A 27,833-nucleotide genomic window follows, 5' to 3' on the forward strand; every position below is an offset into this window, starting at 1 on the left:
ATTGATGATGATATACAATCCATCAATCTTACTCAGATTTCCCCAATTTCACTTGTACCTGTGTGTGTGTGTGCGTGCTTGTGTGTGTGTATTAAGTTCTACACGATTTTATCAACTGTGTAGGTTCATATATCCACCATGACAGTCAAGATACTGAACAGTTCCAATACCACAAGAATCCCTCTTATTGTCTTTATAAACATAACCACTTTAACCTTCCTTCTGCCTCTCCTCTTAGTAATCCTGGCAACCACTTATCTGTTGGTTTCCCTTCCTAAAATTTTGGCATTTCAAAACTGTTAAGTAAATGGAAACATACCGTATATAATCTTTTAAGATTAGCTTTTTTCATTCAGCATTATTCCCTGGAGATTCATCATTCATGCAGACAATGCATAATATTCTAATATGAAAAAAGACAATAAGGACTTTGTCCTACCTTGTTCAACAAGTAGTTCTGACTTTTCTCGATTGAGAAGCCCAGATTCTTTATTTAATTTTTCCACTTCACGCTGACAGTCTACCAATCTCCTTTCTTTCTCCCTTACTGTTCTCTGGTGATTGTGATATAAATCATTTAGTTGTTCATCAGTCCCTTGAAAAACCTGTGTAGAACCAAGATAAAGAGCTTTAATAAGCAAGTATCAGACGGTATCACTCTGATGTACAAAATATGAACCAAAGGTTACTTAATATCCTTCTCTTTAACATACACGCAGAAGTAACACAAACATAAATATTTGTATATTTTTTTCAAAATATGAGTAGCAAAACGGAATCAAATGAGATTCATTACAATAACCTCAAAATTTTGAAGTAGAACAAAATTCTATCACCACAAACCTTTTCCATTTTCTGTTCCAGTTCACTATTATCTTTCTCCATTTGCTTCTTTCGGCTATCCAAGGCTTTAATTTCATTGTCAAGTCTCATTATTTTAGAGAGATTTTGTTCAATTTCTTTTAGACGATTCTGAAAATAAATACTCAACATAAATAAAACTTATTATAGTTTACACTGCAGATGAATGAAGAAAAATAAGATGTCTCAGGGCCAAATACTTCATAAAAGTGATCTCATTTAATGCTAAGAACGCTATAGAGAGGGCACAGAGAAACTGAGGATCAGAGACATTAAGTAACTTGCCCAACTCCTCACAGCTGGTAAAGAAAAGCAGGGATTAAACTCCACTTCTACCTCCAAAGCCCATGCCCTGCCCTCAATACCTCCCACAAAAGTCCTTCATTCATCGGGTACTTAGAGCCACATTATGTAAAGTACCACATTTTAAGAACTTAATCTTTAAAAGGCTAACTATTTAACCTATATATAAAAAAAAATCAGAACTCCTGAGTAGGCTAGAAACTCATGGTGAGTCATCAGCACATTCTGAGCCTGTGACAAAATTTATTTTGATTCAAAGTTTGCTCAAGCACAGAGGACTTTGAACAAGTGAAGTGTGACAAAAGATCTCAGTGGCCTGCTTCCAGGGATAGCTGGTTGCCTCATCTCCTAGGAATATGTGTGACCTGGCTCATAGTATTCTCCCCTTGGATGATGTTGGGGATACTCTTCCAATGTTTGCCTCTACAATTCCACAGCTGATCAATTCCTCTTCTAAGACATTTTTAGAACCTAAATTTTAAACTAACATATTATTAGAGTGCTTAGATATCAATTATAAATTTTCATAGCTGCATCGAAATGCATCCTCAACTCTCATGTCATCTAGTAAAATTATACTATATCTTGTGATTTATATATTAATGAATAGCATGTAATCACCATAAAAACAGGAACTTTTTTTACTCTGTTCACTTATGTATCCCCAGTACACATAACAGGTGTTCCATATGTTAGCTGAAAGGATGAGAGATTTGAAAAAAGTTATTTTACCAATAATAACAGTTATAGCTATAATTGACTGATTACCTACTATATTGCAGATACTGTACTAGGCGCGGCTATACATTCTCCCTAATCCTTATGAGACTACATGCTAAGTAGGAGACTTAGAGGACTTGTAAAAAGTCACATACTTAACAATGAGAGATAAGACTGGGAGGCAGGGTGGTATAATGGTTAAGACGGCAGGCTCTGGGTGCTGGAACAACTGGACACCTGTACGAAAAAAGGAAACCTCAACCTTACATCACACCATGTTCAAAAATTAACCTAAAATGGAGCATATACTTAAACGTAAGAACTCAAACTATAAAATTGCAAGGAGAAAACACAGAAGAAAATCTTTGTGACCTTGGGTCAGGCAAATATTTCTTAAATAGGAAAAAACAAAAGACAAACTGTAAGAGAAAAAAATTGACAGACTAGACTTGACCAAAATTAAAAACTCCTGCCCTTGGGCCAGCCCTCGTGTCCTAGTGGTTACGTTTGGTGCGCTCCACTTTGGTGGCCCAGGTTTGGTTCCCAGGCACAGATCTTTACCACTCATCTGTCAGTGGCCATGCTGTGGTGGTGGCTCACATACCAAATAGAAGAAGACTGGCAACAGATGTTAGCTCAGGGCAAATCTTCCTCAGCAAAAAACAAAAACAAAAACACTCCTGCCCTCTGAAAAGCAAAGAAAGAAAATAAAATATTTGCAAAACGCCTATCTGATAAGGGTTTGCATCCAGATATATAAAGAACTCTTACACCTCAATAATAAAAAGACAAAAAAAAAACCACATTGAAAATAGGCAAAAGATTTGAATAGACACTTGACCAAAGAAGACATTCAGATGGCAAACACACACATAAAAAGATACTCAACATCCATAAACATGAGGAAAATGCAAATTAAAACCACAATGAAAAAAAGAAACACTTAGAGATACTACCACACATCTACTATAATGGCTAAAATAAAAAAGACTGACAGTAAGTGGTGACAAGGATGTAGAGCAACTGCACTCTTTTACATTGTTGGCAGGACTATGAAATGGTATGGCCACTTTGAAAAGAAGTCTGGCAGCTCATAAGGTTAAATATACACTTACTATACAACCTAGCAACCCCACTTCTGGGGAGGTACCCAAGAGAGATGAAAACATACCTTCAAACAAAGACCTGTACACAAAAGTTTATATCCATTTTATTTGTAATAGCTGAAAGCTGGAAACAACTTAATGTCCATCAACCAGGGAATGGATGAATAAGTTATAATATATCCATAGAATGGAACACTCTCAGCAATAAAAAGGAATTAACTACTCATATATGCAACAACACAGATAAAATAAAAAGCATAATTATTCTAAGAAGCCAGAAACAAAGGCTACATAATGTATGATTCCATTTATGGGACATTCTGGAAAAGGCAAAAGTATAATGACAGAAAATGAATCAGTGATTACTATAGGCTGGGAGTGAGGGAGAGGACTGACTGCAAGACTTGAGAGAATTTTCGGGGGTGATGGAAATATTCTACATCTTTATTGTAGTGGTGGTTATGCCACTGTCTGCATTTGTCCAAACTCACCAACCTATATACTTTAAAAAGAGTGGCTTTTACTATACGTAAGTTATACTTCAATAAATCTGACTTAAAAAAAAAGTATGGGCTTAGGAATCAGAGGCCTGCACTTAAATCCTGGATTTACCCCTTACTTCCAATGTGAACACCTGTGCCTCAGTTTCTTGGCTATAAAACCTCATAGGGTTACTATGGGGCTTACACAATCCATTTTAAAGCACTTTCCTCAGTGACTGGCATACAGTAGGCCCTCAATGAATGGGACCATTCACATTACTTGTGAAAAAAATTCTGTGTTGAGAAAATATCTTTTGAACAGTCTAACAAAGAGAACTGGACTGATTCTTAAGAGCACTTAATATTAACACCTCAGCTATGATACTCTACTTCTCAGAAACTTTTTGGAGTCTCTCTATCGGTGTTTCCAAGGACTCTTGGTGCTTTAATATTATCTGGGCTTGGATCTTTTGTGACATCTCTAGTTGCTTCATTCCTTAAGTCCAGTCAGTCATCAGATACTGGGGATTCATTCTTTGACATCTGTGTTTTAGCTCGATTCTCAGAGCACAGAACCTAGTAAAAGGAGCTAAGACGAACAGAAAGACAACAAAAAAATATAGCAGTGTTTAAAGCTTAGGTGTTATTGTAAAATGAGACGAAAGAATGAGGCAACTGGGCTATCAGGTATAGAAGGATCATGAACTTGTGTGTGGAAGAGTAAGTTAGAGGGCCAGAGGGTATTTTTGAACTTGAAAATAAATTTCTCAGTGAATTCCCACTGAAGTTAAGAAAGGAAAACATGGGGCCGGCTCTGTGGCCGAGTGGTTAAGTTCGCGCACTCCGCTGTGGCGGCCCAGGGTTCGGATCCTGGGCGCGGACATGGCACCACTCATCAGGCCACATTGAGGCGGCGTCCCACATCCCACAACTAGAAGAACCTGCAACTAAGATATACAACTGTGTACAGGGAGGGGTTTGGGGAGATAAAGCAGAAAAAAAAAAAAAAAGATTGGCAACAGTTGTTAGCCCAGGTGCCAATCTTTAAAAAAAAAAAAAAGAAAGGAAAACAGGCCTAAGTTGGCCAAGGTCAGGATAGGAGGTGGTGGTATGGGAAAAAAGTAGTTTGTGAGAGTTCCTAAAGATGGAGGGAATTTGTGAAAGAGAAAGCATGAATTATATGCAGTATTGAAATGAAGCTGTCTTCCGAATGGCTGCTGGGAAGGTGATTTGACCCAAACTTTCAAACTTTATGCTGAGTTCTATGACAGGAAGAATCCTCCTGTATCAGAGCTAAAAAAGGACTTTGGAAATCATTCACTTGATAACTAAACCACCTGCTATGTGCCAGGCACTGGGCTAGGCTCCAAGCATACAGAGAATACGATTAGACCCTTGGATAACTAGTCAAAATTAAAGACAAATAAAGAAATATACAAACACCTAAATGTTTGCTACAGACTTGGTTAGAATCCTGGCAGCACTCAATAAATACCAGGTGTTATCTCTTAGCCCTAACTTGACATTATTTCCTATACAAATGCTCTATTTCAACTATATGGATTTGCTTGATAGTGTTCAAAGACAGCTTGCATTTTACTGTCCCTATGTCTCTAATTACCTATCCATTTATGGTCAACAAAAGCATACCCCAAGTTCAGGCCTATGAAATCCTCTCTGGCCATTTCAGATGGAAATTCTCTTCCTTCCTCAGACCTCTTATAGCTCTTGTCTTTTATTTTGCCTTATGTGTGCTTGTCATCTTTTCAACCAGGCTACTCCTGAAGAAATTAAAATGTGCTCCAATATTGGTAATTATCACACTCTCTACACATAGTTATCAGGAGAACTGTCCTAAAATACAACATACTTTGTCACTCTTCTGTCTACCGAACTAAATTCTAAGCCCATTAGCTGCCCATAATCTGATGGCAATTCTTGTCTCTCACTCTTTTTACCCTGATTTAACCCAGGCTCTTCCTCACAATCCTGTTTTGATAAGCTTGTATGTGTGAATGTACACACGTGAATGTTTGTATACATGTGTATTGTATATATGCAAAAAAAAAACCTGCTGTAGGATACACCTGGGAGGTTAGAGATGAAAAATGGGAAGAGCATCTCTTACTTTTCAACTGACATTCTACTATAACTTTTTCATTGTGAGCATATATTATGTGTAAAAGAAAAAATACAAACAAATATGCATAAAATGGCTTCTAGTCTGTCAATCTGATTTTTCCCCATCCTTTAAGGCCCAGCTCAACTCTGCCTCCTCCCTTGAAGGCCTTGTGATAGATTTCTATTCAAGGCCATCACTTTTTTAAACAGCTTTATTGAGATATAATTCATATACAATTCACCCATTTAAAGTGTACAATTCAATATTTTTTTAGTATATTCAGAGTAGTGCAACCATCACCATAATCTAATCTTAGGACTTACAAAAAGAACTTCCTAAAAGAAACCCTATCCCCATTAGCAGTCACTAATCATTCCTCTCTAGCCCCTACCCTAGGCGATCACTAATCCATTTTCTGTCTCTGCAGATTTGCCTATTCTGGACATTTCAAATAAGGGGAATCATACAATATATTGTCTTTTGTGATTGGCTTCTTTCACCTAACACGTTGTTGAGGTTCTTGCCTGTTGTAGCATGTATCAGAACTTCATTTCTTTTTACAACTGAGTGATATTTCAATGCATGGATATGCCACATTTTATTGATCAGTTAGTTAATGGACAGTTGAGCTGTTTTCATTTTGGAGCTCTTATGAATAATGCTGCTACGAACATTCCTATACAAGTTTTTGTGTAGATGTATGTTTTAATTTCTCTTGAGTATAAGGATACTTAAAATTGGTGGGTCATATGGCAACTCTATAAGTAACATTTTGAGGAACTGTTGAACTGTCTTCCAAAGTGGCTATACCATTTTATATTCCCACCAGGATCTATGAGGGTTCCAATTTCTCCGCATCCTCATCAACACATTATCTATCTTCTTGACTTACAGCCATTTTTGTGGGTGTGAGTGATACTTCACTGTGGTTTTGATTTGCACTTTCCTGATGAATAATGATGTCAAGCATCTTTTCATGTGCTTATTGGACACATATCTTCTCTGGAGAAATAGCTGTTCAGATCCTTTGCCCATTTTCAAATTGTGCTGTTTATTTTTTATTATTGAGTTATAAGAGTTCTTTATATATTCCCAATAAAAGTCCCTTATCAGATCTACGACTTGCAAATCTTTTCTCCAATTCTGTGGGTTGTCTTTTTGTTTTCTTGACGGTATAGTTTGCAGAACAGAAGTTTTTCATTTTGATGAAGTACAATTTATCTATTTTTTTCTTTTCTCACTTGTGTTACAGTCATCATCTTTCAGCTCCTAAAGAACCTATGTTCTAAACTGTATCATTTGTGTAGCTCTTCAGTTTACTTCTCTGTTGTCCTACCTATCTTCTAAAAGAGTTTCCTTGTTTCTCCAACTAGATTTTCAGTTCTTTAAAAGTAAAGTGCAAGTCTTTGGCTTCCTTATCCCTGAGAGCACCTGCACAGTGCTATGCACAAAACAATAATTATCCACTAAGGGAGGTATTAATGTCAATGGACACTGGGACAGGAACCACACCAAAGCTTTTCCAGTTTACACTTCAAAGATCTATATCAGTATTTACAGATGAGTTTTTAAAAAACAACATGATAATTTTTAAATGGCTTAAAAAAAATCTACTATCTGAAACCTAGAAAATAACCATTTTCAAGAATATTCTTACTTATTAGACTAGGAATATCTTAAGGGCAAGGATGTTGTTGTAGTCCTCCTTGTACCTGTAGCCCCAAGCATAGTATACTCTAGCACACAGGAAACACTCAATAAATGCTTGTGAAATGAATGAATGGGATTTCTTTAAGGTCTTCCTTATAAACCACAAAGTTCAGAAAGCTATACTCATTTGCAAATATATCAACATGTTACATGTACCAATTCCAAATTTTGTGCAATGTCAAGCACATCCTGCAAATTATAAAAAATTCCCTAGAAAGAGCTGTCAATTAAAAAAAAGAATCTCCTTAAGAATACAGAACTGTAAGGTTGGGTCATTACACATATTTAACAACTAGTGATCTATCTTACTAATTGAGTATGATGCTACAAATTTATTTATTCTCAAATCCAAGTTTTTTGGGCAACTTTAATCGTCTAGTATAGATCTAAGACATTAACCATAATATTATATAGTCTCTGATAATTTTTTTAAGAAATATACACACCATTCAAATTTACATAAAAATAAAGTGCTTTAGCGGTGAGTGCTACCATGGTAAAAGGTGACCTTCTCCTCAGCAAACAAGAAATCAAATTACCTTCAACGGATCAAGTTCATTCTCATAGGATTTGACAATTTCCTTTGAAGATGTTAACTGGGCTTCCTTACTAGTAATCTGATCTCGAATCTCACAAGCTTTTTCCTTATTTTGCTTCAGATATTTGAGTTCTGTTTGACATTCTTTTACTTTCTGACCTTGTGTCTGACGTACCTGCCGAAGTGTTTCCAAGGCTTTAATGTACCTTTGAAGATATTAAATAAAAATCAAATTTCTGGCTAAGTAAATTATGGTATATTCAAATAATGGAATAGGATGTAGTCATTAAGATTATGTTTACAAAGAATTTTTAATAACTTAGAAAATGCTTATGACATAATGCTAAGTGAAAAAGTTACATATATACTGTCAACCAGGTAAATAAAGATGCATAGAAAGTAAACTGAAAGGAAGTATACCCACCGGTTGCCACTGGATGAGAGGTAATATTTGATAACTCTTTTGCTTTAAAATTTTTTTCTGTTTAAAAAAAGAAGCAACCAAATTGCAACTATGGCTCAATAAGTTAATGGGCTACGAAGTCTAATTAAAGGTTACAAACCTTGTTGCTGAAAAAATTTCATCAAATTTCTGCTTCAAAGCCTTTCCTTCACTTAAAGGCCAATTAGACTCTTCTTGGTGACAGAAAATGACATTATTTAGCACAGACTTGGAAACCCCAAGAGAACTTATCATCTCTCGGTCAATTTCGGCACATTTAGAGCTGAGACTGACCTTTTCGCCATGCCTATAGAAAATGAAAATCAACAATTTATGTAACATAACCTCCAGCTGTACCTAGTCTATTGCGTAATCAATCCTTCACCCTGTACTTGAAAAAAAAGTCCCCTCAACCATCCCATTACAATAGCTTCCTCATACTAAAAAGTATAACTCTTATTAAACAATTCAGCAGTTCACTGATGAAAAAGTATATAAAACAAGGTAGTACAGGAAAAGATGCCAGAAGTTTTCTTTTACATATTTGAACTTTTAAATATAATAATTTAAAATATTTATAGACAATGCATAGAGGAAAAGAAAGTATCTTCCATCCCCAGAACTTAAAAATAAGGAAAATAAGAGACTTAAAACAATAAAACAAAACATGATCCACAGCAGACAGGCAAAGGTGCTTTAAACTAACATCCAAAGACTGTAGTTTAGATAAGGGGTTGTTCAGTAACAGACACATGGTAAAATGAGAGTAAAGGCAAACCTTAATGGTGCTCATCTAAGCAAATCCAGGGAGGATTCTTAATCAGTAGGCCTCAAGTTCTAGGGTCACAATGACAAAACAATCCAATAGAGAGAACTGCCTCAGGATTTTTAAAATGAGTTCCATACATGATTATACCCAGGCCCAGGAGCATCCTTGCCCTTGGATTCCAAGAGATCTCAGTTTCTTTCAGCAGAAGGACAAATTCACCATTTTCTGTCACAAATCTGTCCAGTATCTGTTAATAACTGGATTAGGTAGACAGAGGCAGTGGTCTGTCTTTACTGTCATTGATATATTCCAATAAGTATTTTTAAAATATTACACCAAACGTACTGAGAACGTTTTGTAGGAGGACAGAATGGACACAGATAGACCAGGTTATTATATCAGACTAGGGAAAGATGATGGTAGCCTGAACTAGAATGGCTGTAGAGATGAAAAGAAACAGACTCAGAGACATTTAGGTTAAATCCATAGGCTTTGATAATGGACTGATTATGGAGGGCAAGTAAGGTGTCAAGATAGACTTAGGTTCTTGGATTGTGTCACTGGATGGATGGGGGTGTCATTTATTGAGACGGGGAGCACTGCAAAAGGATCAAGTTGTGAGAGGTTTTTTAAGAGGAGTCAAGAGGAAAGATACATGAGGTTGGTTTCGAACATGTTGAATCTGCGGTGTCTTTGAAACAACTGGTAGAATATGAGACACTTGGGTACATGAGTCTGGAAACAGAGATGTGGCCTGGAGACAAATCTGTGAGTCACCTACAAATACACAGCAATGAAGATGAATGAGATTATCTAGGAAGAGACTATATAGCAAAAATAGGAGAGTATCTACGGCTGAACCTGTGGCACTCCAAACTTCATTAGCTGTGTAGGATGTGGCTGTGAAGGACAGAAAGAGGGAACAGTGTTGTGTCAGGTCATGGGAGTCTTGAGAAAAACTTTCAAGTAAGAAGTGATTAACACCTACCATTTACTGACTTGTAGTACATGGAATAATAGCCTTTCAAAGATATCTACATTGCAATCCCTGAAATTTGTGAATGTATCAGGGTACATGGCAAAGGAGAATTAAAGTGGCAGACGGAATTAAGGTTGCTCATCATTTGAATTTAAATAGAGAGATTATCCTGGATTATCTGGGTGGGGCCAAGGTAATCACAAGAGTCCTTAAATGTGGGAAAGAGAGGCAGAAGATGAGGTGAGAGAGTGAAAAAATGTGAGAACTCTGCCCACTGTTGCTGGCTTTGAAGACAGAGGAAGAGGGCCAGGAGTCAAGGAGTGTGGGTGGCATCTAAAAGACGGAAAGGACAAGGAAACAGATTTTCCACTAAAACCTCCAGACAGGACCATAGCCCTGCCAACACCTTGATTTAAGCCAGTGAGACTCAATTCGGATTTCTAAACTACAAAACTGTAAGACAAGAAATTTGTGTTGTTTTAAGCTTCAAAGTTTGTGGTTTGCTATAGCAGTCACTGAAAACTACTACATGAACTCTTACAACATATTAAGCATTTTAGATGCATTAGTTCAATCCTTACATCTTTCTAAGATATGTACAGTGATAACGAATCCTTATTTTACAAATGAAAGAAACAGACTCACCATGATGTTTGTTTTGTATAGCACTAGCATTATCCTAATTAAAACAAAGGTTTTTTGTGACCTGAGTTGGAGCTGGTTCAGTAGAGGAATGGGGCTAGAGGAGTGAGGAGGAACTAAAGAAACTGAGACACTGAACAACTCGTTTGATAAGACTGGCTGTAAAGGGGAAGATGAAGACAGATAATAATTAGAATGGAATGGAATAAGAGGATGCGGGAAAGATGCAAGTGTGTTTAAAAGACAAGGAAAAGAATCCATTTAAGAAGCCAGTAGCTAGTATAGTGCCTCAAGTACATAATAGGTGCTAAACATTATTGGTTAAATAAAGGAATTATTTAATTAGTTTAACAAATAAATAAATAAATGAAAGAGAGGGGTAAGGCAACAGTTATTTGCTCAACAAGGATAAAGCCTTGAATCCAGGGCAGCCTAATTCCAAAATCCATACCCATTACAAGATGATACCTGCCTCTAACAGAACAGTAACAGCTGAAAGGGATAAATTACTACTTTTTCCTACTTGTCCGCTTCTCATCTCATCCCTCCCTACACATGATACCAGCATTCTTCATTCATTCAATCTATATTTGACTAATCATGCACCTTCAATTCATCAACTGTTCATTACTCAAAGGAATGGTGCATTATCACTAAATCTTTAATGGGGTCATTCTGTTTAACTGATAAACAGTATCAAATAAAAAATTAAATGTTGATAGTGGGTGAGGCTTTGCATATGTAGGGGCAAGGCGTATACAGGAACTCCACTTTTTGCTCAATCTTGCTGAAAACCTAAACTGCTCTAAAAACTAAAGTCTGTTAAAAAGAAAATTAACACTCCACCAAAATAAAGTAGTAGGAAAAAACAATAGTCTTATAGACCTAAAAGACAGAAAATGAACAGATATCCAAAATAAAATAAACACCTACTTTGTTCTAGTAATGACTCCTTCCAGGGTTTTAAATTCTGTCTTTTTGCTTTTCTGAGTACACACCATAGATCTCTGCACAGCTATAAGTTCTCCATTGACATCACGAAACTGCAGACGAATCTGGGCTCTAACATCTGTTTCTTGAGCAACCTTTGAAAGTAAACAGAGAAAAATTACGCTACTTTAATAGCATCAGAACATTAGTTCTGAAAGAAAAGATATAAGCAATCTTACGGGAAATGAGAGAACAAAAAAAGAAAAACTTATTCAAAATAAGTGACATTTTTACATGTTATTCAAAATACAGGAGGAAAAGAATACTTCTTGATTTGCTAAAACTGTATTATATTATCTACCTATTATTCAGCATCATTAGGAGATCAGGTATGTGGATTCTACAAATAAATGAATTTTATCTTAAGTACCAAAAGTGTTTTTTAAAATATTTTTTAAAACAATCACAAGCTTATAGAAAAGTAGAAATACAGTATATGTAACTTTGTCCCCCTGGACCACTTGAGAGTACTTACTGATCTAATGTCCCATCAGTATTTCCTACAAAACAAGGCAGTTTTCAACCACAAAAATCAGGAAATTGAGAGTGATATATTACTACCATACAGTCCTCACGTACCATTCAAGTTTTGCCAGTTGTTCTAATATGTCCTTTACAACAAAAGGATCCAGTTCAGAATTACACGTTACACATTGCACAGAATTACACATTGTTATCATGTCTCTTTAATTTCTTTCCGTCTGCATCAGTTCCTCAGATTTTCCTTGACTTTCATGGCTGATCATTTTGAAAATTACAGAACATTATTTCATAGAGTGTCTCCCAAAACTTGGGTTTGTCTAATATTTCCTCATGACTAGAATAAGATTACGCATCTTTGGCAGGAATATTACAGAAGTGATGATGTGGCTCCTTTCACTGCATCTCATCAGACGGGACACAATTTCAACTTATCTCATTACTGGGGATGTTAACCTCAATCTCTTGCTAAAGGTGGTATCTGCCAGGCTTCTCCATCATAAAGTTATTTTTTCTACTTTGTTCTTAAATATTTGTGGAAAGATACACTGAGTCCATGTAAATACCTCGTACCTCATCAAGCTTTCCACCACTAGTTTTAACATCTATTAATGTTTCTTACCTGAATGAGTTATTACTATGATAGCTATCAAACAGTAATTTTTTTGTTCCATTATTCTTCCTACATTTATTGTTAAGATTCTATTATAAGGAAGGGCTTTGTCCTTTCCCCATTTATTTTTTTCATTTTTAAAATAAGACTATGGACTCCTGCATTCCTCACTTGGGCTCTAATTCCCAACCAGGCTGCCGTAGCTAGCTTTTGTGGATGCCTTCCTCCCTCAGCCTCATCTACTGGCTTTTGGACTAAATTACTTAAGAATGAAGGAAAGTGCTGAGTTTTTATCACGAATAAATACTGAATTTTAATGATTTTTTTGTACCTATTGATACTCATATGATTTTTCTTCTTCACTCTGTTAATGTGGCAAATTACAGATTAGTTTGAATGTTAAACCTTGCATCCCTGAGATAAACCCAACTTAGTCAAGGTGTATTATCTTTATTTGCATATTGTTGAATTTTGTTTGCGAATATTTTGCTAAGGAGTTTTGTATTTATGTTCATGAGAGATATCTGTCTACAGTTTTCTTGTAATGTCTTTGTCTGGGTTTGGTATCAGGGTAATGGTACCCTCATGAAATGAGTTGTGACCTATTTCCTCTGGCTCTCTTTTCTGAAAGAGTTTGTGTGGAACTGACATTATTTCTTCCTAAAATGTTTGGTAGAATTCACCAGAGAGCCCAGTAATAGACCCATGCCTATATGGTCAATTAATCTATAACAAAGAAGACAAGAATATTCAATGGGGAAAAGACAGTCTCTCAATAAATGGTGATGGGAAAACTAAACAGATAAGTACAAAAGAATGAAACTTGGACCACCTTTTTACACCATATACAAAATTAAATTTCAAATTAATTAAAGACTTAATTAAGTGTAAGACCTGAAACCATAAAAATCCTAGAAGGAAACATAGGTAGTAAACTCTTTGACATCGGTCTTGGCAATATTTTTTTGGATATGTCTCCTCAGGCAAGGGCAACAAAAGCAAAAATAAACAAATGGACTACATCGAACTAAAAAGCTTTGGCACAGCAAAGGAAACAATCAACAAAACAAAAAGGCAACCTACTGAATGGGAGAATATATCTGCAAATGATATAGCCAATAAGGGGTTAATATCCAAAATATATAAAGAACTCATACAACTCAAATCAAAAAAGCAAATAATCTGATTAAAAAACAAGCAGAGAACCTGAACAGACATTTTTCCAAACAAGACATACAGATGGCCAATAGGTGCATGAAAAGGTGCTCAACATCCCTAATCATCAGGGAAATGCAAATCAAAACCACAATGAGCTATCACCTCACACCTGTTAGAATGGCTATTATCAAAAAGACAACAAATAACAAGGGTTGACAAGGATGTGGAGAAAAGTGAACCCTTGTGCACCATTGGTGGGAATGTAAATTAGTGCAGCAACTATGGAAAACAGAATGGAGGTTCCTCAAAAAATTAAAAATAGAACTACTATTCCACTTCTAGGTTTTACCCAAAGAAATAAAAAACACTAATTCAAAAAGATATATGCACCTCTATGTTCACTGTAGCACTACTTACAAAAGTGAACATATGGAAGCAACCTAAGTGTCCATCGGCAGGTGAATGAATAAAGATGTGGTGTGTATACACACACACACACACACACACACACAATAGAATATTACTCAGCCATAAAAAAGAAACAAAATCCTCCCATTTGCAATAACATGGATAGATCTAAGGGTATTACGCTAAGTGAATTAAGCCAAAGAAAGAAAGAAAAATACCATGTGATTTCACTTACATATGGAATCTAAAAAAAAAAAAGCAAAACAAAACAAAACAGATTCACAGATACAGAGAACAATTTGGTGGCTGCTAGAGGGGAGGGGGGTGGGGAAAGGGCAAAACAGGTGAAAGGGATAAAGAGGTACAAACTTCCAGTCATAAAATAAATAAGTCATGGTGATATAATGTACAGCAAAGGAAATATAGTCAACAATATTGTAATAACTTTGTAGGAGGACAGATGGTAACTAGTCTTATCAGGGTTATCGTTTTGTAATGTAAATAAATGTCGAATCACTATGTTGTACACCTGAAACTGATACAATTTTGTATGTCAACTATACTTCAATAAAAAAGAAAGAAAGAAATTATCAGGGCCTGAAGGTCTCATCATGAGATTTTTAACTACAAATCAACTTCTTTAATAGGTATACTTCTTCTTGAGTGAGCTTTGGTAGCTTGTGTCCTTAAAAGAATTTGTCCATTTCACCTAAGTTGTTGAATTTATTGGTATCAAGTCGCTAACAATACTCCTTTATTACCTACATAATGTCTGTAGAATCTGCAGGGATGTTGCCTCTTTCATTCCCAATATCAGTAATTTGTGTCTTCTTTTTCTTGATCACTTTGCTTAGAGGTTTATTAATTTTATTGATTTTTTTCTATTTCCTAGATTTTGACTCTAATTTCCCTCCTTTTGCTTATTTTGAGTTTAATTAGGTCTTCTTTTGACAGTTTCTTAAGATGGAAGCTCAGGTCATTAATTTTAGACCTTTTTTCCTTTTCTAATATAACCACTTGATTCTATAAATGTCTAAGCATTATTTAGCTGCACCCCACAAATTTTCATATGCTATGATTTTATTTTAATTTATTTAAAGTATTTTCTAATTTCCCTTGTCATTCCTTTTTTGATCTTTGGGTTATTTAGAAGTGTGCTGCTTGATTTTCAAATATTTGGGAATTTTCCAGTTATTCTGTTGTTACTGATTTCTAGCTTGATTCTGGTGTGGTCAGAGAACACACTCTGTATCACTTCTCCTTTTAAATTTATTTGCACTTGTTATATGGTCCAGAATATTTGTGAGTGCTCCACGTGTGCCTGAAAATAATACGTATTCTGCTGTTCATTGGTGGAATATCCTATAAATGTCAATTAGGTTAATCTGGATAATAGTGTTAAAGTTTTGCATATCCTTACTGATATTTTGTCTGCTTTTTCCATTTCTCTACTGTGAGGGGAATTGAGCTCTCCAACTATAACTGCTGATTTATCTATTTCTCCTTCAGTTCCATAGATTTTTGTCTCTTCTATATTGAAGTTCTACATTTAGAATTGTATCCTCTTGGTGAATGGACCCCTTGATCATCACAAAATGTCTTTTTACCCCAATAACATTCCTGGTTCTGAAGTGTACTGATATTAATATAGCCACTTCAGTTTTCTTTGTATTAGTTAGCATATCTTAGTATATTTTTTCCAACCATTTACTTTTAACCCATCTGTACTATTATATTTAAAAACATTGTTATCCTTTTGATTTGAGTCTTTTTGTTATATCTTCTATTTCTCTCATTATGCTTATGTTTTCCTTTACATTTTTCCACATATTTGTAAAATTTATAATAATTTAAGGTCGTCTGTTAATTTTATCATCTCTTTCATTTTGGATCTGTTCCTATTTCTGCGTTTCTCCCTGTTGTGGGTTCCCTGCTTGTTTGCATGCCTGGTAACTTTCGATTGTGAATTTTACATGGTTGAGTGAAGACTTCTGTTTTACTCCTTTAATGAGTGTTGAACTTGGTTTAGGCATGCAGTTAAGTTTCTTGAGGTTTGATCCTTTTGAACCTTTGTTTTTAAGGTTTGTAAGGAAGCATCTAGAGTAACCTTTACTCTAGGACTAATTTAGTATCATTTCCCATCAGCCTCAAGAACCTCTTTCAACATTTCTTTTACTGCAAGTCTGCCGGTGACAAATACCTCTTGCCTTTTTTTTAAATTTGAAAATATTCTCCATTTCACCTTAAATTTTTGAAGGATATTTTTGTTGGATACAGAATTTTAGGTTGCCTTTTATTCCCCAGAACTTTAAAGATGTCATCTCCCTATCTCTTGCCTTGGATAGTTTTTTATGAGATCAGCAATCATCCTTTTTCCCCTCTGCATAATGTGTTACTTTTTCCTCAGTCTGCCCTTAAGAATTTCTTTTTATCTTTGGTTTTCAGCAATTTGAATATAATGTACAACATAAGTGTGTTTATGCTGCTTGTGATGTGTTGAGCTTCTTGGATCTTAAAGTTTTATTTCTCTGCTGAGATCTTTTTCCACACATTACGGCCATCTTTTCCTTTAAATTCTTGAACTTACGTATTTTAGCTTTTAAAATTCTTGTCTACTAATTCTAAAATCTGTCATCTCTTGATCCATTTCTATTCACTTTTTCCACACCCAGGTATGGATCACATTTGCTTCTTCACACCTCTGCTAATTTTTTAGCATATCCTGGACATTGTACATGCTACACGGAGAGTTTGGATTGTGCTGACTTCCTTTAAAAACTGTTGAGTTTTGTTTTAGCAGGCAGTTAATTTTCTGGAAACTTGACTTTTTCAAAGCTTGTCTTATGATTTGTTAGGATGGCCCTTCTGAGGTCTCAACAGAAGGCTGGGGAGTTCCTTCCACAAGATCTCCCTACTCTGGCATATCAGGACTCAAATGTCTCCCAGCATTGTGTAACCTCTAGAATCACCATTCAGCTCACAGACTCACTCCTCTACCCCAGTAGTTGCTCTCTGCTTGCCCTTACTGAATCTCATCCTGGAGACATGTAGCTTAGTATATGGCAAAAGACTCAAGGGTTCCTTATGCAGATTTCCAGTGCCTCATCTCTGCACACCAACCCCACTCCGGTACCCTGTCCCAAAATTTACAGCCACTTCAGCAAACCCAAACTTCTATTTTTCTTTCATCTGCCTGGTGATATTGTTCTCTGCTGGGTTCATATTCCATGTGCTGACATTTACAAAATGTCCCTAGGTAGTAAGCTAGAATGAATGTGTAGTCACCTCATATATTTCTCTTTTCTCAAAGATCACAGCCTTGCACCATCTGTTGTCTAATGCCTGACAGTTCCTTCAAACATTTTTTCCAGTTTATAGTTATTCATCTTGGGAGCACAAGTATGATACTCATTATTCTGTCATGATCAAAATCACAAGTCCTGGATTCTGCATTTTTTTAAGTCATAAAATATCTTTCGTAGGTCTTTGAATGACTTTTTGGCATACGTTTAACTTTGATATTAATTCATCAAATTGTTCAACAAATATTTATCAAGCACTTTGTAGCTTTCATGTATCATTTTGGTTTGAAAATGACAGACACTTTTTTCCTTCGGAGTACTGAAGACAAAGTTTAAACAAAAAAGTAGAGAAAGGGACATTAAGCATCATCATAAGAGAAGTACAGGGTGCTTTGAGAGCACAAAGCTGGGGCATCTAACCTATGCAGGAGAGTTCTGGGAAGGTTTTCTAAAGGAAATGAATGTTTAAACTGAGACCTGACAGATGAACATGAGTTAGCCAGATGAAAAGACCTGAGTCACTGAATGGCTAAAGTAATTTCAGAATGTTTGGTGCACAAAGTAGGGAAAAGGGGAGTGATGACAGAAAACAGTTCCAGTAATTAAGAGTCTTCTGAAACATGTTAACGGTTTTGGACTTAATGCTATGGAAAGCCACTGAAGGGTTTAATCCAGAGGAAAGGCATGCAGTAGACATGCATTTTAGAAAAATCATTTGTCTTTAGGGTAAACAGACTGGGCTGAGGCAAGACAGGAAGCAGGGAGTAATCCAGGAAAAACAGGAAGACAGCCTGGACAAGAGCTTTAGCATTGTGGATGGAGGTAAAAAGGCAGAAGTTACCAGACTCGCTGCTCACAGAATAATCTCTTAGGATACAGACAGCTCAGTGAGGAGGTGGCCAGAGGTTGATATTCAGCTTTGAAAGCACAGTGACTTGATTCTATCATTTCATCCCAAGGAAAGTAGCTGTTAAGGTCTTAATCAACAGTAGTTAAACAAAGGAGTTATGCATCTATCTACCAGAAAATGAGTTAATTTGTTTACAACACGCCTGACTAGCAGGACAAATATACATACTTATTCTCCATGGCATCTACCTTTCTGGGACTTAGGTATCTGGCAAGCATAAAATTAGTAAACAGAACTTCAGCAAAGGGTATCCTGTAGCATTTCAATCACAGTATTGTTGTTGATGCTCTTAGGGAGGAAGAATCACTTCAAAAAGGGTAATTTAGATTGAGTCAATTTATTAAGGCAGAGAAATATATATTACACTTTAGAACAATTTCTATCCAAAAGAATAAAACAATAAAAAATAAAATCCTTTCCCTTTCCAAACAATCTAGTTGTAAAACCATTAGATGAGGCAGAAGAAGGTACATGTTTATGCTGGCTGGAGGTAGGGGGACATGATAGTTTAGCCTAGAGCCAGATAACTTAGCTTAAGTAGGCGGAGAAGGGGATCCACATGGAGAGACAGTTTGGCTCAGGGTTTCAAAAGCCCAAGGGTGTAAGAGTTCAAGGAGGATGAAAAGGGCATCTGTGAGTAGGGATGGCCCAGCTCAGGAGGAGGAGGGTGTTCACACTGGGGGAAGACATAATATGGGGATTCAGAGCCTGACAATACTGAGGAGTGAATCCACATGATGAAGTTGTCTGTAGGGAGAATTCAGATCCTGGATTAGAGAGGGCATCCCTATAAGAGGCCACCTGGTAAAGAGTATCAGAGACTGAGAAGGGTGAGTAAGGTGTCTATGGGTGGGGAATGAGGAAAAGGTCTAGCATGGGAATTCAGAGCCCAAGCAGAATGGGAAAACATCCATGTGACGGGGTCAGTATGAGGAGTTAGAGCCAAGTAAGGTGAGGAGGGCTTGCACATGAGGGTGGATTCAGTCTAGCATGGGGTGGTGGAGCCCTAGTGCAGAGATGGGAGATTCATTAAATACAGGGGAATTGATCAAATAGGTAAATATATTAAGAATATAATCAATTTCTTGCCTCCCAATCCTTTCATTGTATTTACCAGGCAAACCTCCAACCTTGATTAAATCCAACTTTCCAACTACTCAGTGCTTGCCATTAAGCAGCTGAACAAGACTGAAGAAACACAACCATGATGACTGGTCTCCCTATAAATTTTCACCCCAAAACCTCAAGTGATCCCCTGACACTGTTTTGTAACCCTGTAACACTTTCCTAATCAATTTACTCTCTGAGATAAAAAGTACTTTACACTTTTTCTAGCCTCAATCAACCCCTTCTCCCACCCTCAACCAATGATTTCACTTTTTTTCCACTGAGAATATAGAAACAATCAAAAGAGAACTTAGTCATTCTCTCACCACTAAACTTACCAATTAGATATTCTGCCTGCCATCTTCTTAAATTGGATAAACAGTGTGTGCTTCTGTTAACTCCTTCAGTTGAGCAATGGATCCTATCTCTTCTCGTCTACTCAAGGAGTTTGCTCTGCAATTATCCCCTCTCCTGTATCAATTTTTCCTTCTATCCAGGGTCATTCCTACCAGTCTATAAATGTTCCAGTATCTCCCACTTTTAAAAACACAACATATGGGAGCAATATGGGATAAAGAAATAGCTGAGGAAATAAGCATCCAGGTAATTTACAGTATCAGCCAGAAGCAAAAAACCTGATGAGATGCAGACAACAGAGAAATGAGCTTCTGCGGGTTCAGATCAACTGAGGAGATGGAAACGAGGTCAGAGAAAGAAAGAGAAAGACTGAGGTAGCCAAAAGTTTGAAGGACATAGAGAAGAAAGGGGGGAAGTTAGGCAAATGGAGCAACATGGAAATCAAAGTTCCTAAGAAGACAGAAACACAACTAAAGATAGGTAAGAAAGATTGGTGAGGAGCACCAGAAAAACTCAGCTATTTAAGAGAAGGTAAAGAGTACCAGGTGCAGGGACAAACAAAGAAAAGGAAAGACAAGAGAATCTGAAGATATATGAGGGTGAGAGGAATTGAAATGATGAGAAGAACAAAGCAGACAGGGAAACCTGAGGGAATGTGGGCAATTCAGGTGAAGGGAATAGCTCCACCCACAGGAGCAAGCGTGAGTGACTCAGGAGAGAAGAGCTGATAAACAAAACAGCGAGAGTGGGAGCTCAGAACTGGGAAATGAGAGCAGCCGAAAAGTGGGTAGTAAGAGTTAAATCGTGAAGGGAGGCCAGAAGAACCACAGGGAGGACATGAGCAGAGAGGTGAGAAAAACAGCTCTAAAAAGATAAAAAGCATTTGGAAAAGGGAGTGGGTGATAGATTGAGATTGGCAGAGATACTAGAGCATCAATCAATGTGGAAACATCCCAAAAATAAAAAAAAAATAATAAAACCACAACAAAAGAAGAATATGCAACAAAAGTCTCCTTGATCCTGCAAACCTTTTCAGCTACTGTACTCTCTTGCATAGCAAAACTCATAAAACAATTCTGTGTTTCACTTCCTTAGCTCCTGTCTTCTCATATTACTAACACTGGTTTTGGCAAGATTGCCAACGGCCTCCACATAGCCAAGCCCTCCTCTTACTTGAGCTATCAACATATTTGACACAGTTGATGACTACTTCTTTTTGTAACACTTTAGTCTCTTGTCTTCCAAGATATTACCTTCCCAGTTTTTCTTATTTTACTAGTTGTTCTTTTACCATCTTTTGTTGGCTCCTTCTCCGCATTCCTATTTCCAAATGCTAGTGTGCTAATAGGTTCAAGTCTTGGATCTCTTCTCTATAGTCATTCCCTGTGTGATCCCATCAGGCTTTAAAACTAACTATATATAACTAACATCAATGATTCCTAATTTTCTTTCTCTAGCTCGAACCTCTCCCCTGGACATACTTCTATTTGCCTACTGGATAATATCCTTTGGGTATCTAACAGACATCCCAAATTTACATGTTTAAACCAGAGCCAACCAAATCTCTTTTTCTAGAGTTTCTCCATTACAATAAATGGCAAAACTATTTTATCTAGTTGCTCAAGTCAAAAAACTTGGAGTTATGCTTGATGCTTCTACTTCTCTCATATGCCATTATTCAAATCATTAGCTAAGCTCTTGGTTCCACCTTTAAAATACATCCCAAATCTAATAAGCATTTCTCACCATTTCTACCACTACCACCATAATCAAACCACCAATATTTCTCACCTGGATTATCACAAAATCCCCTTTATTAGTCTCTGCCCTTCTACCCTTGCCACCTACAGATAGTCTTCTCTCAGCAGCCAGACTGATAGCTTTAAAATATAGATTGTGCCCTTTTCCTGCTTAAAATCTTCCAATAGATTCTTATTTAAATAAGAATACCACCCAAGGCACTACAGGATCTAGTCCATTCTACCTCCCTGACTTAATGTTCTACCAGTCTTCCCCTCACCATTTTGCTCCTCCTTGTGGTTCCTTGGACACACCAAGCACATCCTACCTCAGGGACTTTGCAGTTAGTATTAACGCTGGAATGTTCTTCCCCTAGATTTTGAATGACTCACTCCTTCTTTAATGAATGGATATTTAAAAGATAACTCTGGTCACTGTGTGAAAAAGAGAGAACTTCTAGTGACTTATTAGAAGAGTTTAAAGGGAAGAGGATGCTGGCTTGGACCAGGAAAGGAGCAGTGGAGATGGAATGAAGGGACAAATTCTGGATATATTTTAGAAGAGTAGCTAAGAACTGCTCATGAATTGGAAACACGGTGAGATGAAGGAATCAATCAAAGGACATCACATAGGTTTTGGCAGGAGCAAATGTGTGGATGATGATATTTATCAAATTGGAAAGTAGTGAGGTAGTTAACAGGCTTGAGGATGTGAGGGATGGGGGAACAGGGGATCAAGAGTTCTGTTTTGAACATGTTAAATTTGAGATGCCCATTAAGTATCCAAACAGCTGGACATATATGTCTAGAGTTTAGGAAAGAAGTTAGGGTTAAATATATAAATTTGGGAGTCATCGACATACCAGTACTTAAATGAGATCACCCAAGAAGAGTCAGACAAAAGTACACTCAGCAAAGGAGACTAAGGTGTGGCTAGTGAAAAAGGAGGTATGAGATTATGGTGTCCCGGAAGTCAAGTGAGCAATGTGTTTTAAAAAGGGAATAACCAACTATATCAAATCTACTGAGCAGTAACTGGGAATTAGAAAACAACCACTTTAGGGGCCGGCCCGGTGGCGCAGTGGTTAAGTGCGCACGTTCCACTTCGGCGACCCGGGGTTCGCTGGTTCAGATCCCGGATGTGGACATGGCACTGCTTGGCAAGCCATGCTTGGCATGGTGTGGCAGGCGTCCCACATATAAAAAAAAGTAGATGAAGATGAGCACGGACGTTAGCCAGGGTCAGACTTCCTCAGCAAAAAGTGGAGGATTGGCAGCAGATGTTAGCTCAGGGCTAATCTTCCTCAAAAAAATTTTAAAAAAGAAAGAAAATGACCACTTTATCTAGCAACACGGAGATTACTGGTGACCTTACAAGGGCAGTTTTAATGAGGAAAAAAAAGACAATCTGAACAGAGGAGGCTGAGGAAAAAATGGGAATGAAGTGAAGACAATGAGTACATATAATTCTTGTGAATTTTGCTATAAACTGGAACAAAGAGGTTGTAGTCAGAGGGTGATATGGAGTAAAAGGAGAGTTTTTTGTTTGTTTGTAGATCGCAGCTAGCAGAGCATGTTTATATGCTTATGTGAATGATCCTATAGAGGTAGAAACTGCTAAGGCAGGAGCAAGAAGAAACAATTGAAAAGCAAAATGCTTGAGGTGCCAAAAACGATTGACTGGATCCAGTCTCCAAGAGGAGTTAGTTGACCTTTAGATGAAACAATAAACAATGTGCCCTTAATCCGAGAGAGAAAACAGATAGTATGTCTACATATGCAGGGTAGTTTGGTAGATTTTATGATTGGAAAATGAGGGACTTTCCATCCGATTCCTCCTATTTTCTCAATAAAGTACAAGGCAAGATCATAAATTGAGGAGAGTAGATTGTAGGTTTGAGAGAGAAGGTGTGAAAGTCATTGTAGACAGGACTCAGGAAACGTACTAAATGATTTCACTCTTTCTAAGAGGAAAATTATTAAATACTTTCATAATCAGTGTTAGATTTAGTCACACAAAAGTAGAAACAACTGAAATGACCATCAACGGGAGTCAGTTAAATAAACTATAGAATATAAACGCAAAGGAATATTGTTTAGTAATTAAAAATAACTAAATAAAAGTGTAAATATAGGGGCCAGCCCAGTGGTGTAGTTAGTGGTTAAGTTCATGCGATCTGCTTCAGTGGCCTCAGGTTCACAGGTTTGGATCCCAGGTGCAGACCTACACATGGCTCATCAAGCCATGTTGTGGCAGCATCCTACATACAAAAAATAGAGGAAGACTGGTGCAGATGTTAGCTCAGCGACAACCTTCTTCAAGCAAAATGAGGAAGACTGGCAACAGATGTTAGCTCAGGGCCCATATTCCTCACCAAAAAAAAAAAATCTAAAAAATTTAAAAGGTGTAAATATATATATATTAATATATCTGTAGTATGTCACTAAATAAATATTTGATTTGTACAATGGTATAAAATTCTATTGATGTGCTAAAATATTTATGTGAGAGTATTTATCCACACACAGATATGTTTTTACAAACACAGGAAAAAACCTGAAAGAAATATAAAATGAACTCTTCAGTGGGGGGTGGGAGGGTATTGAATTATGAAAGGTATATGACCCCACAATATATATATATGAAACAAGAAAAACGTATACGCCAAAGTATGTATAGAAAATTCTACATACTTCACACACATTAATAGTATAAACACCATAATTCAAACAAAGATTTACACACAAACACTTTCATCATGGTACATTTTATGTACCATGGTACATTTTAATGAAAAACTAAAAGCAATATAAATGTAAGGAAATTATGCAATTCTTAAAAATGTACATATACGGTTATATATTTTAAGTGGGAAATATTTCAGACATACAAAAAAAAATAAAGATTAAAAGACATATCCATGTACCAAACACCAGATTAAGAATTTCATATAGTTTCTTAATGACATGGGACTTTATGATAATGTTAAGCGAGAGAAAACCTCAGAATACAGAATTAGAGTATGACTTCAGCTATGTAAGACAGTATGTATAGGAGAAGAAAATACAGGAAAAAGTCAACAATGGTTGTCATTGGGTGCTAAGACTTTCAAATTTCTTTATACTTTTCCATTGCCAGGTTTTCTAAAATAAGCTAGTATCACTTTTATAATTATAAAAATACAAAATTTTACTAGCACCATTACCTTGGGATCATGAACAAATGTATTTCCTTTGGTTCCGGGAGGGAAATCTCCAGTACAAATATATTTTAAACATTCAATGATGGTCTAAAGAAATAAAAAATCATATTATTATGAGAGAACTCATATACAATACATATAACTCATATAACTCATTATAGTTATGAGAGAACCACAGAAGTTTATCACAAAATGTTAATTCATTATAGAAATATTATTTATGGGGGCCGGCTCCAAGGCTGAGTGATTAAATTTGCACACTCCGATTCAGTGGCCCAGGGTTTCACCGGTTCAGGTCCCGGGCGTGGACATCAGGCCACGTTGAGGCAACGTCCCACATGCCACAACTAGAAGGACCCACAACTAAAAAAACATATATACAACTATATACTTGGGAGATTTGGGGAGAAAAAGCAGGGAAAAAAAAAAAGAAGTTTGGCAACAGTTGTTAGCTCAGGTGCCAATCTTAAAAAAAGAAAAAGATATTATTTACCACAGAGACTATAAAAGATATGATCAGATAAAATGACATTACAAAACCTGTAATGTAGTATGATTAAGTGTTAAAAAAATTCTCTATTTCCAATTAAAACCCTTTAAACTAAAGTTAATAACAACGCCTAATGTAAAACATGGTTAGCACAGTTGATAACACTGTACTGTAAAACTGAAATCTGCTGAGTAGAACTTAAATGTTCTCACCAAAAAAGATAAATATGTGAGGTGATGGATGTGTTAATTAACTAGATAGGGGGAATCCTTTCACAAAGTATATGTATATCAAATCACCACAATGTATACTTTAAATATCTTACAATTTTATATGTCAATTATACCTCAACAAAGCTGAAATTTTTTAAAAAGTAAAGAAAAAAACCAAAACCCAATGGCTAAACACAGACCTTACTACATGCCAGGTATTGTACTAACTACTTTTACATACATTAACCATTTAATTCTCAATTAATCCTAGGCTATAGAAACTATTTTTATCTTCATTTTATAAATTAGAAAACTAAGGCACAGAACATTTACGTTGCTCTTGCCCAGTCATACAGCTAATAAGCGGTGAAGCAAAAAAAATTTGTATTCAGTCAGCTAATACTCATAAACCCTATACTAATCTCCCTTCCAGTAGAGCACTTAATACAATGCTAGGTACATAACAGGCACTCAAAAAATAACACTTTTACGTAAACAAAAGTAGACAAGAGTCTGGCATGCAATTCTCAATATTAAACATTCTTTCTCTATGCTTTCCCTTCATTTACTCTCCTCCCTGTTACACTGACAGAGCCTCGCTTTTTCTCAAGCCACCCTTTCAGACCAGACATCCTCTTGGCTATATCTTTCCTGCAACTGCATGCCATTTCAGGGCCCAACGCAAACTTATAAATATTCCCAAGACTTTAAAAAGTGACAGTAAAAAGCTGTGCTCCGATCTTTCACTTTGACTAGGTAAGAGCATCCTAACAACAAAATCCAGTTTTCCAATTTAACTAAGCCCCACCGCCATCAGTTTCATTTTAAGATTGTAATTTACTTCCCATTTATTATGCTTAAGACAGTTGGCTTACTTAGAAACTCTTCTTTGACAGTCACATACTTATCATATTTTATAACTACTTAAGAAAGTCCTGTGTTGGGACAACCACCAGGAAGTGCTATGTTTTGGGAGCAAGGAGTGTTAAAAAAAACATCAACGCAGACAAAAAGGTTTCTTGTAGGACCGAGCTCGCTGAGCGCGCGCGGCGGTAGCTCCCGGCCTCAGGTACCCTTGTCCACCGGGCAGGTCTGGACACCCTTTCGAGGCTGGGTCTGGTCGACTCCTAAGGTCGCTGGGGCCTGAAAGCCAAACCAGGCCACGCCCCAGGGCCGGGACGTCTCCTGGAGGCCTAGGCACTTCCCGTGACCCCAGGAGCGGAACCACAGGGACACCTCCTGTCCTAATCGCAGTTCTGAACTCTCCAGATATTTTATTTTCCAAATTCTTCAGATGCGGCGACCCATAAACTGAAGGCGGCTACTCAGGACTTACCGTCTTCCCCGCCCCATTGGGTCCAACCAAAATCGTGAGGGGGCTGAAGAAAGTGATAATTTGCTTATCTTTGTCCTCTATTCCAAAACTCCGCACGCCCAGAATGCTCATCTTTTCGATCCGGGACATATTTGCAAATGTTTCTTTTCTCAACACCAGGGGCCTACAGCCCGGGGCCCACCAAGTTTTAGCAGTGAGGCCGGAGCCGGGAAAGACGGCGCGGGCCGGGAGCGCTCGCGAGTCTCGGGGTCGGGAGGCTCCAGGTGGGAGCGAAGGCTCTGGCTGGAACCCCTCCTCCCACACCGGCTTCCTTCCCGGCTAGCGGGCGAGAGCGGCGGTGGGGGCCGGCCCGGGGATGCCCCGGGGAGACACAGACCCCAAGACCAGGGACCACCGCAACCGTGCGACTCACGGATTCCCGCCTCGGCAGCCCCTCAGGTCACATGGGTCGCTACGGCCTGCGTGCGCTTACGCCGCAAGCCCGGGGCACGCCGGGAAGTCGGAGGCCCGCGGTGCGCGCGCAGCTTTGGCTTCCGGGAGCAGGGCGGCTCGAGTGAGTTGGTTGTCAGATTGCTTTAGGGGTGGCTGCTGACTTCGGGTTACTTGCTGAGGGCCTGGGCAGCACCGAGAGGCGCTAACTTTAAGGGACGACAAAGACTCTCAAAGTGTGATCTCGGGACTCCTGGAGTGGAAGGGGGTGCGGTGTCCGCTAGCGTCAAAGCTATTTTTCTAATCATACTAAGAAATTATTTGCCCTTTTCACTCTCATTCGTTCCCTAATGTACAGTGTTTTCTAGTGATCGCACGACGTGGGGTGACGCCATTGCAATGACCACTAATGGAATGTGTGCTTC

The 27,833-nt window shown here is 37.4% G+C and overlaps 1 protein-coding gene across 1 annotated transcript in view; it reads right to left on the bottom strand.

The window, feature by feature from the left end:
* RAD50 (RAD50 double strand break repair protein) overlaps nt 1-27,456 on the bottom strand; it is a 69,009-nt gene extending 41,553 nt beyond the window's left edge. The window contains exons 1-7 of the mRNA XM_014856773.3: nt 26,980-27,456; nt 24,945-25,028; nt 11,608-11,759; nt 8,406-8,591; nt 7,844-8,048; nt 844-972; nt 440-605 (exon numbers count right to left, since the gene is read on the bottom strand). Coding sequence (XP_014712259.2) covers nt 440-605; nt 844-972; nt 7,844-8,048; nt 8,406-8,591; nt 11,608-11,759; nt 24,945-25,028; nt 26,980-27,108 — 1,051 coding nt within the window. The 5' untranslated portion in view covers nt 27,109-27,456. The remainder of the gene's footprint in view (nt 1-439; nt 606-843; nt 973-7,843; nt 8,049-8,405; nt 8,592-11,607; nt 11,760-24,944; nt 25,029-26,979) is intronic.
* Nucleotides 27,457-27,833: the final 377 nt, after the last annotated feature.

This window comes from Equus asinus, chromosome 9, assembly GCF_041296235.1.
Source record: "Equus asinus isolate D_3611 breed Donkey chromosome 9, EquAss-T2T_v2, whole genome shotgun sequence".
Classification (NCBI taxonomy): Eukaryota; Metazoa; Chordata; class Mammalia; order Perissodactyla; family Equidae; genus Equus; species Equus asinus.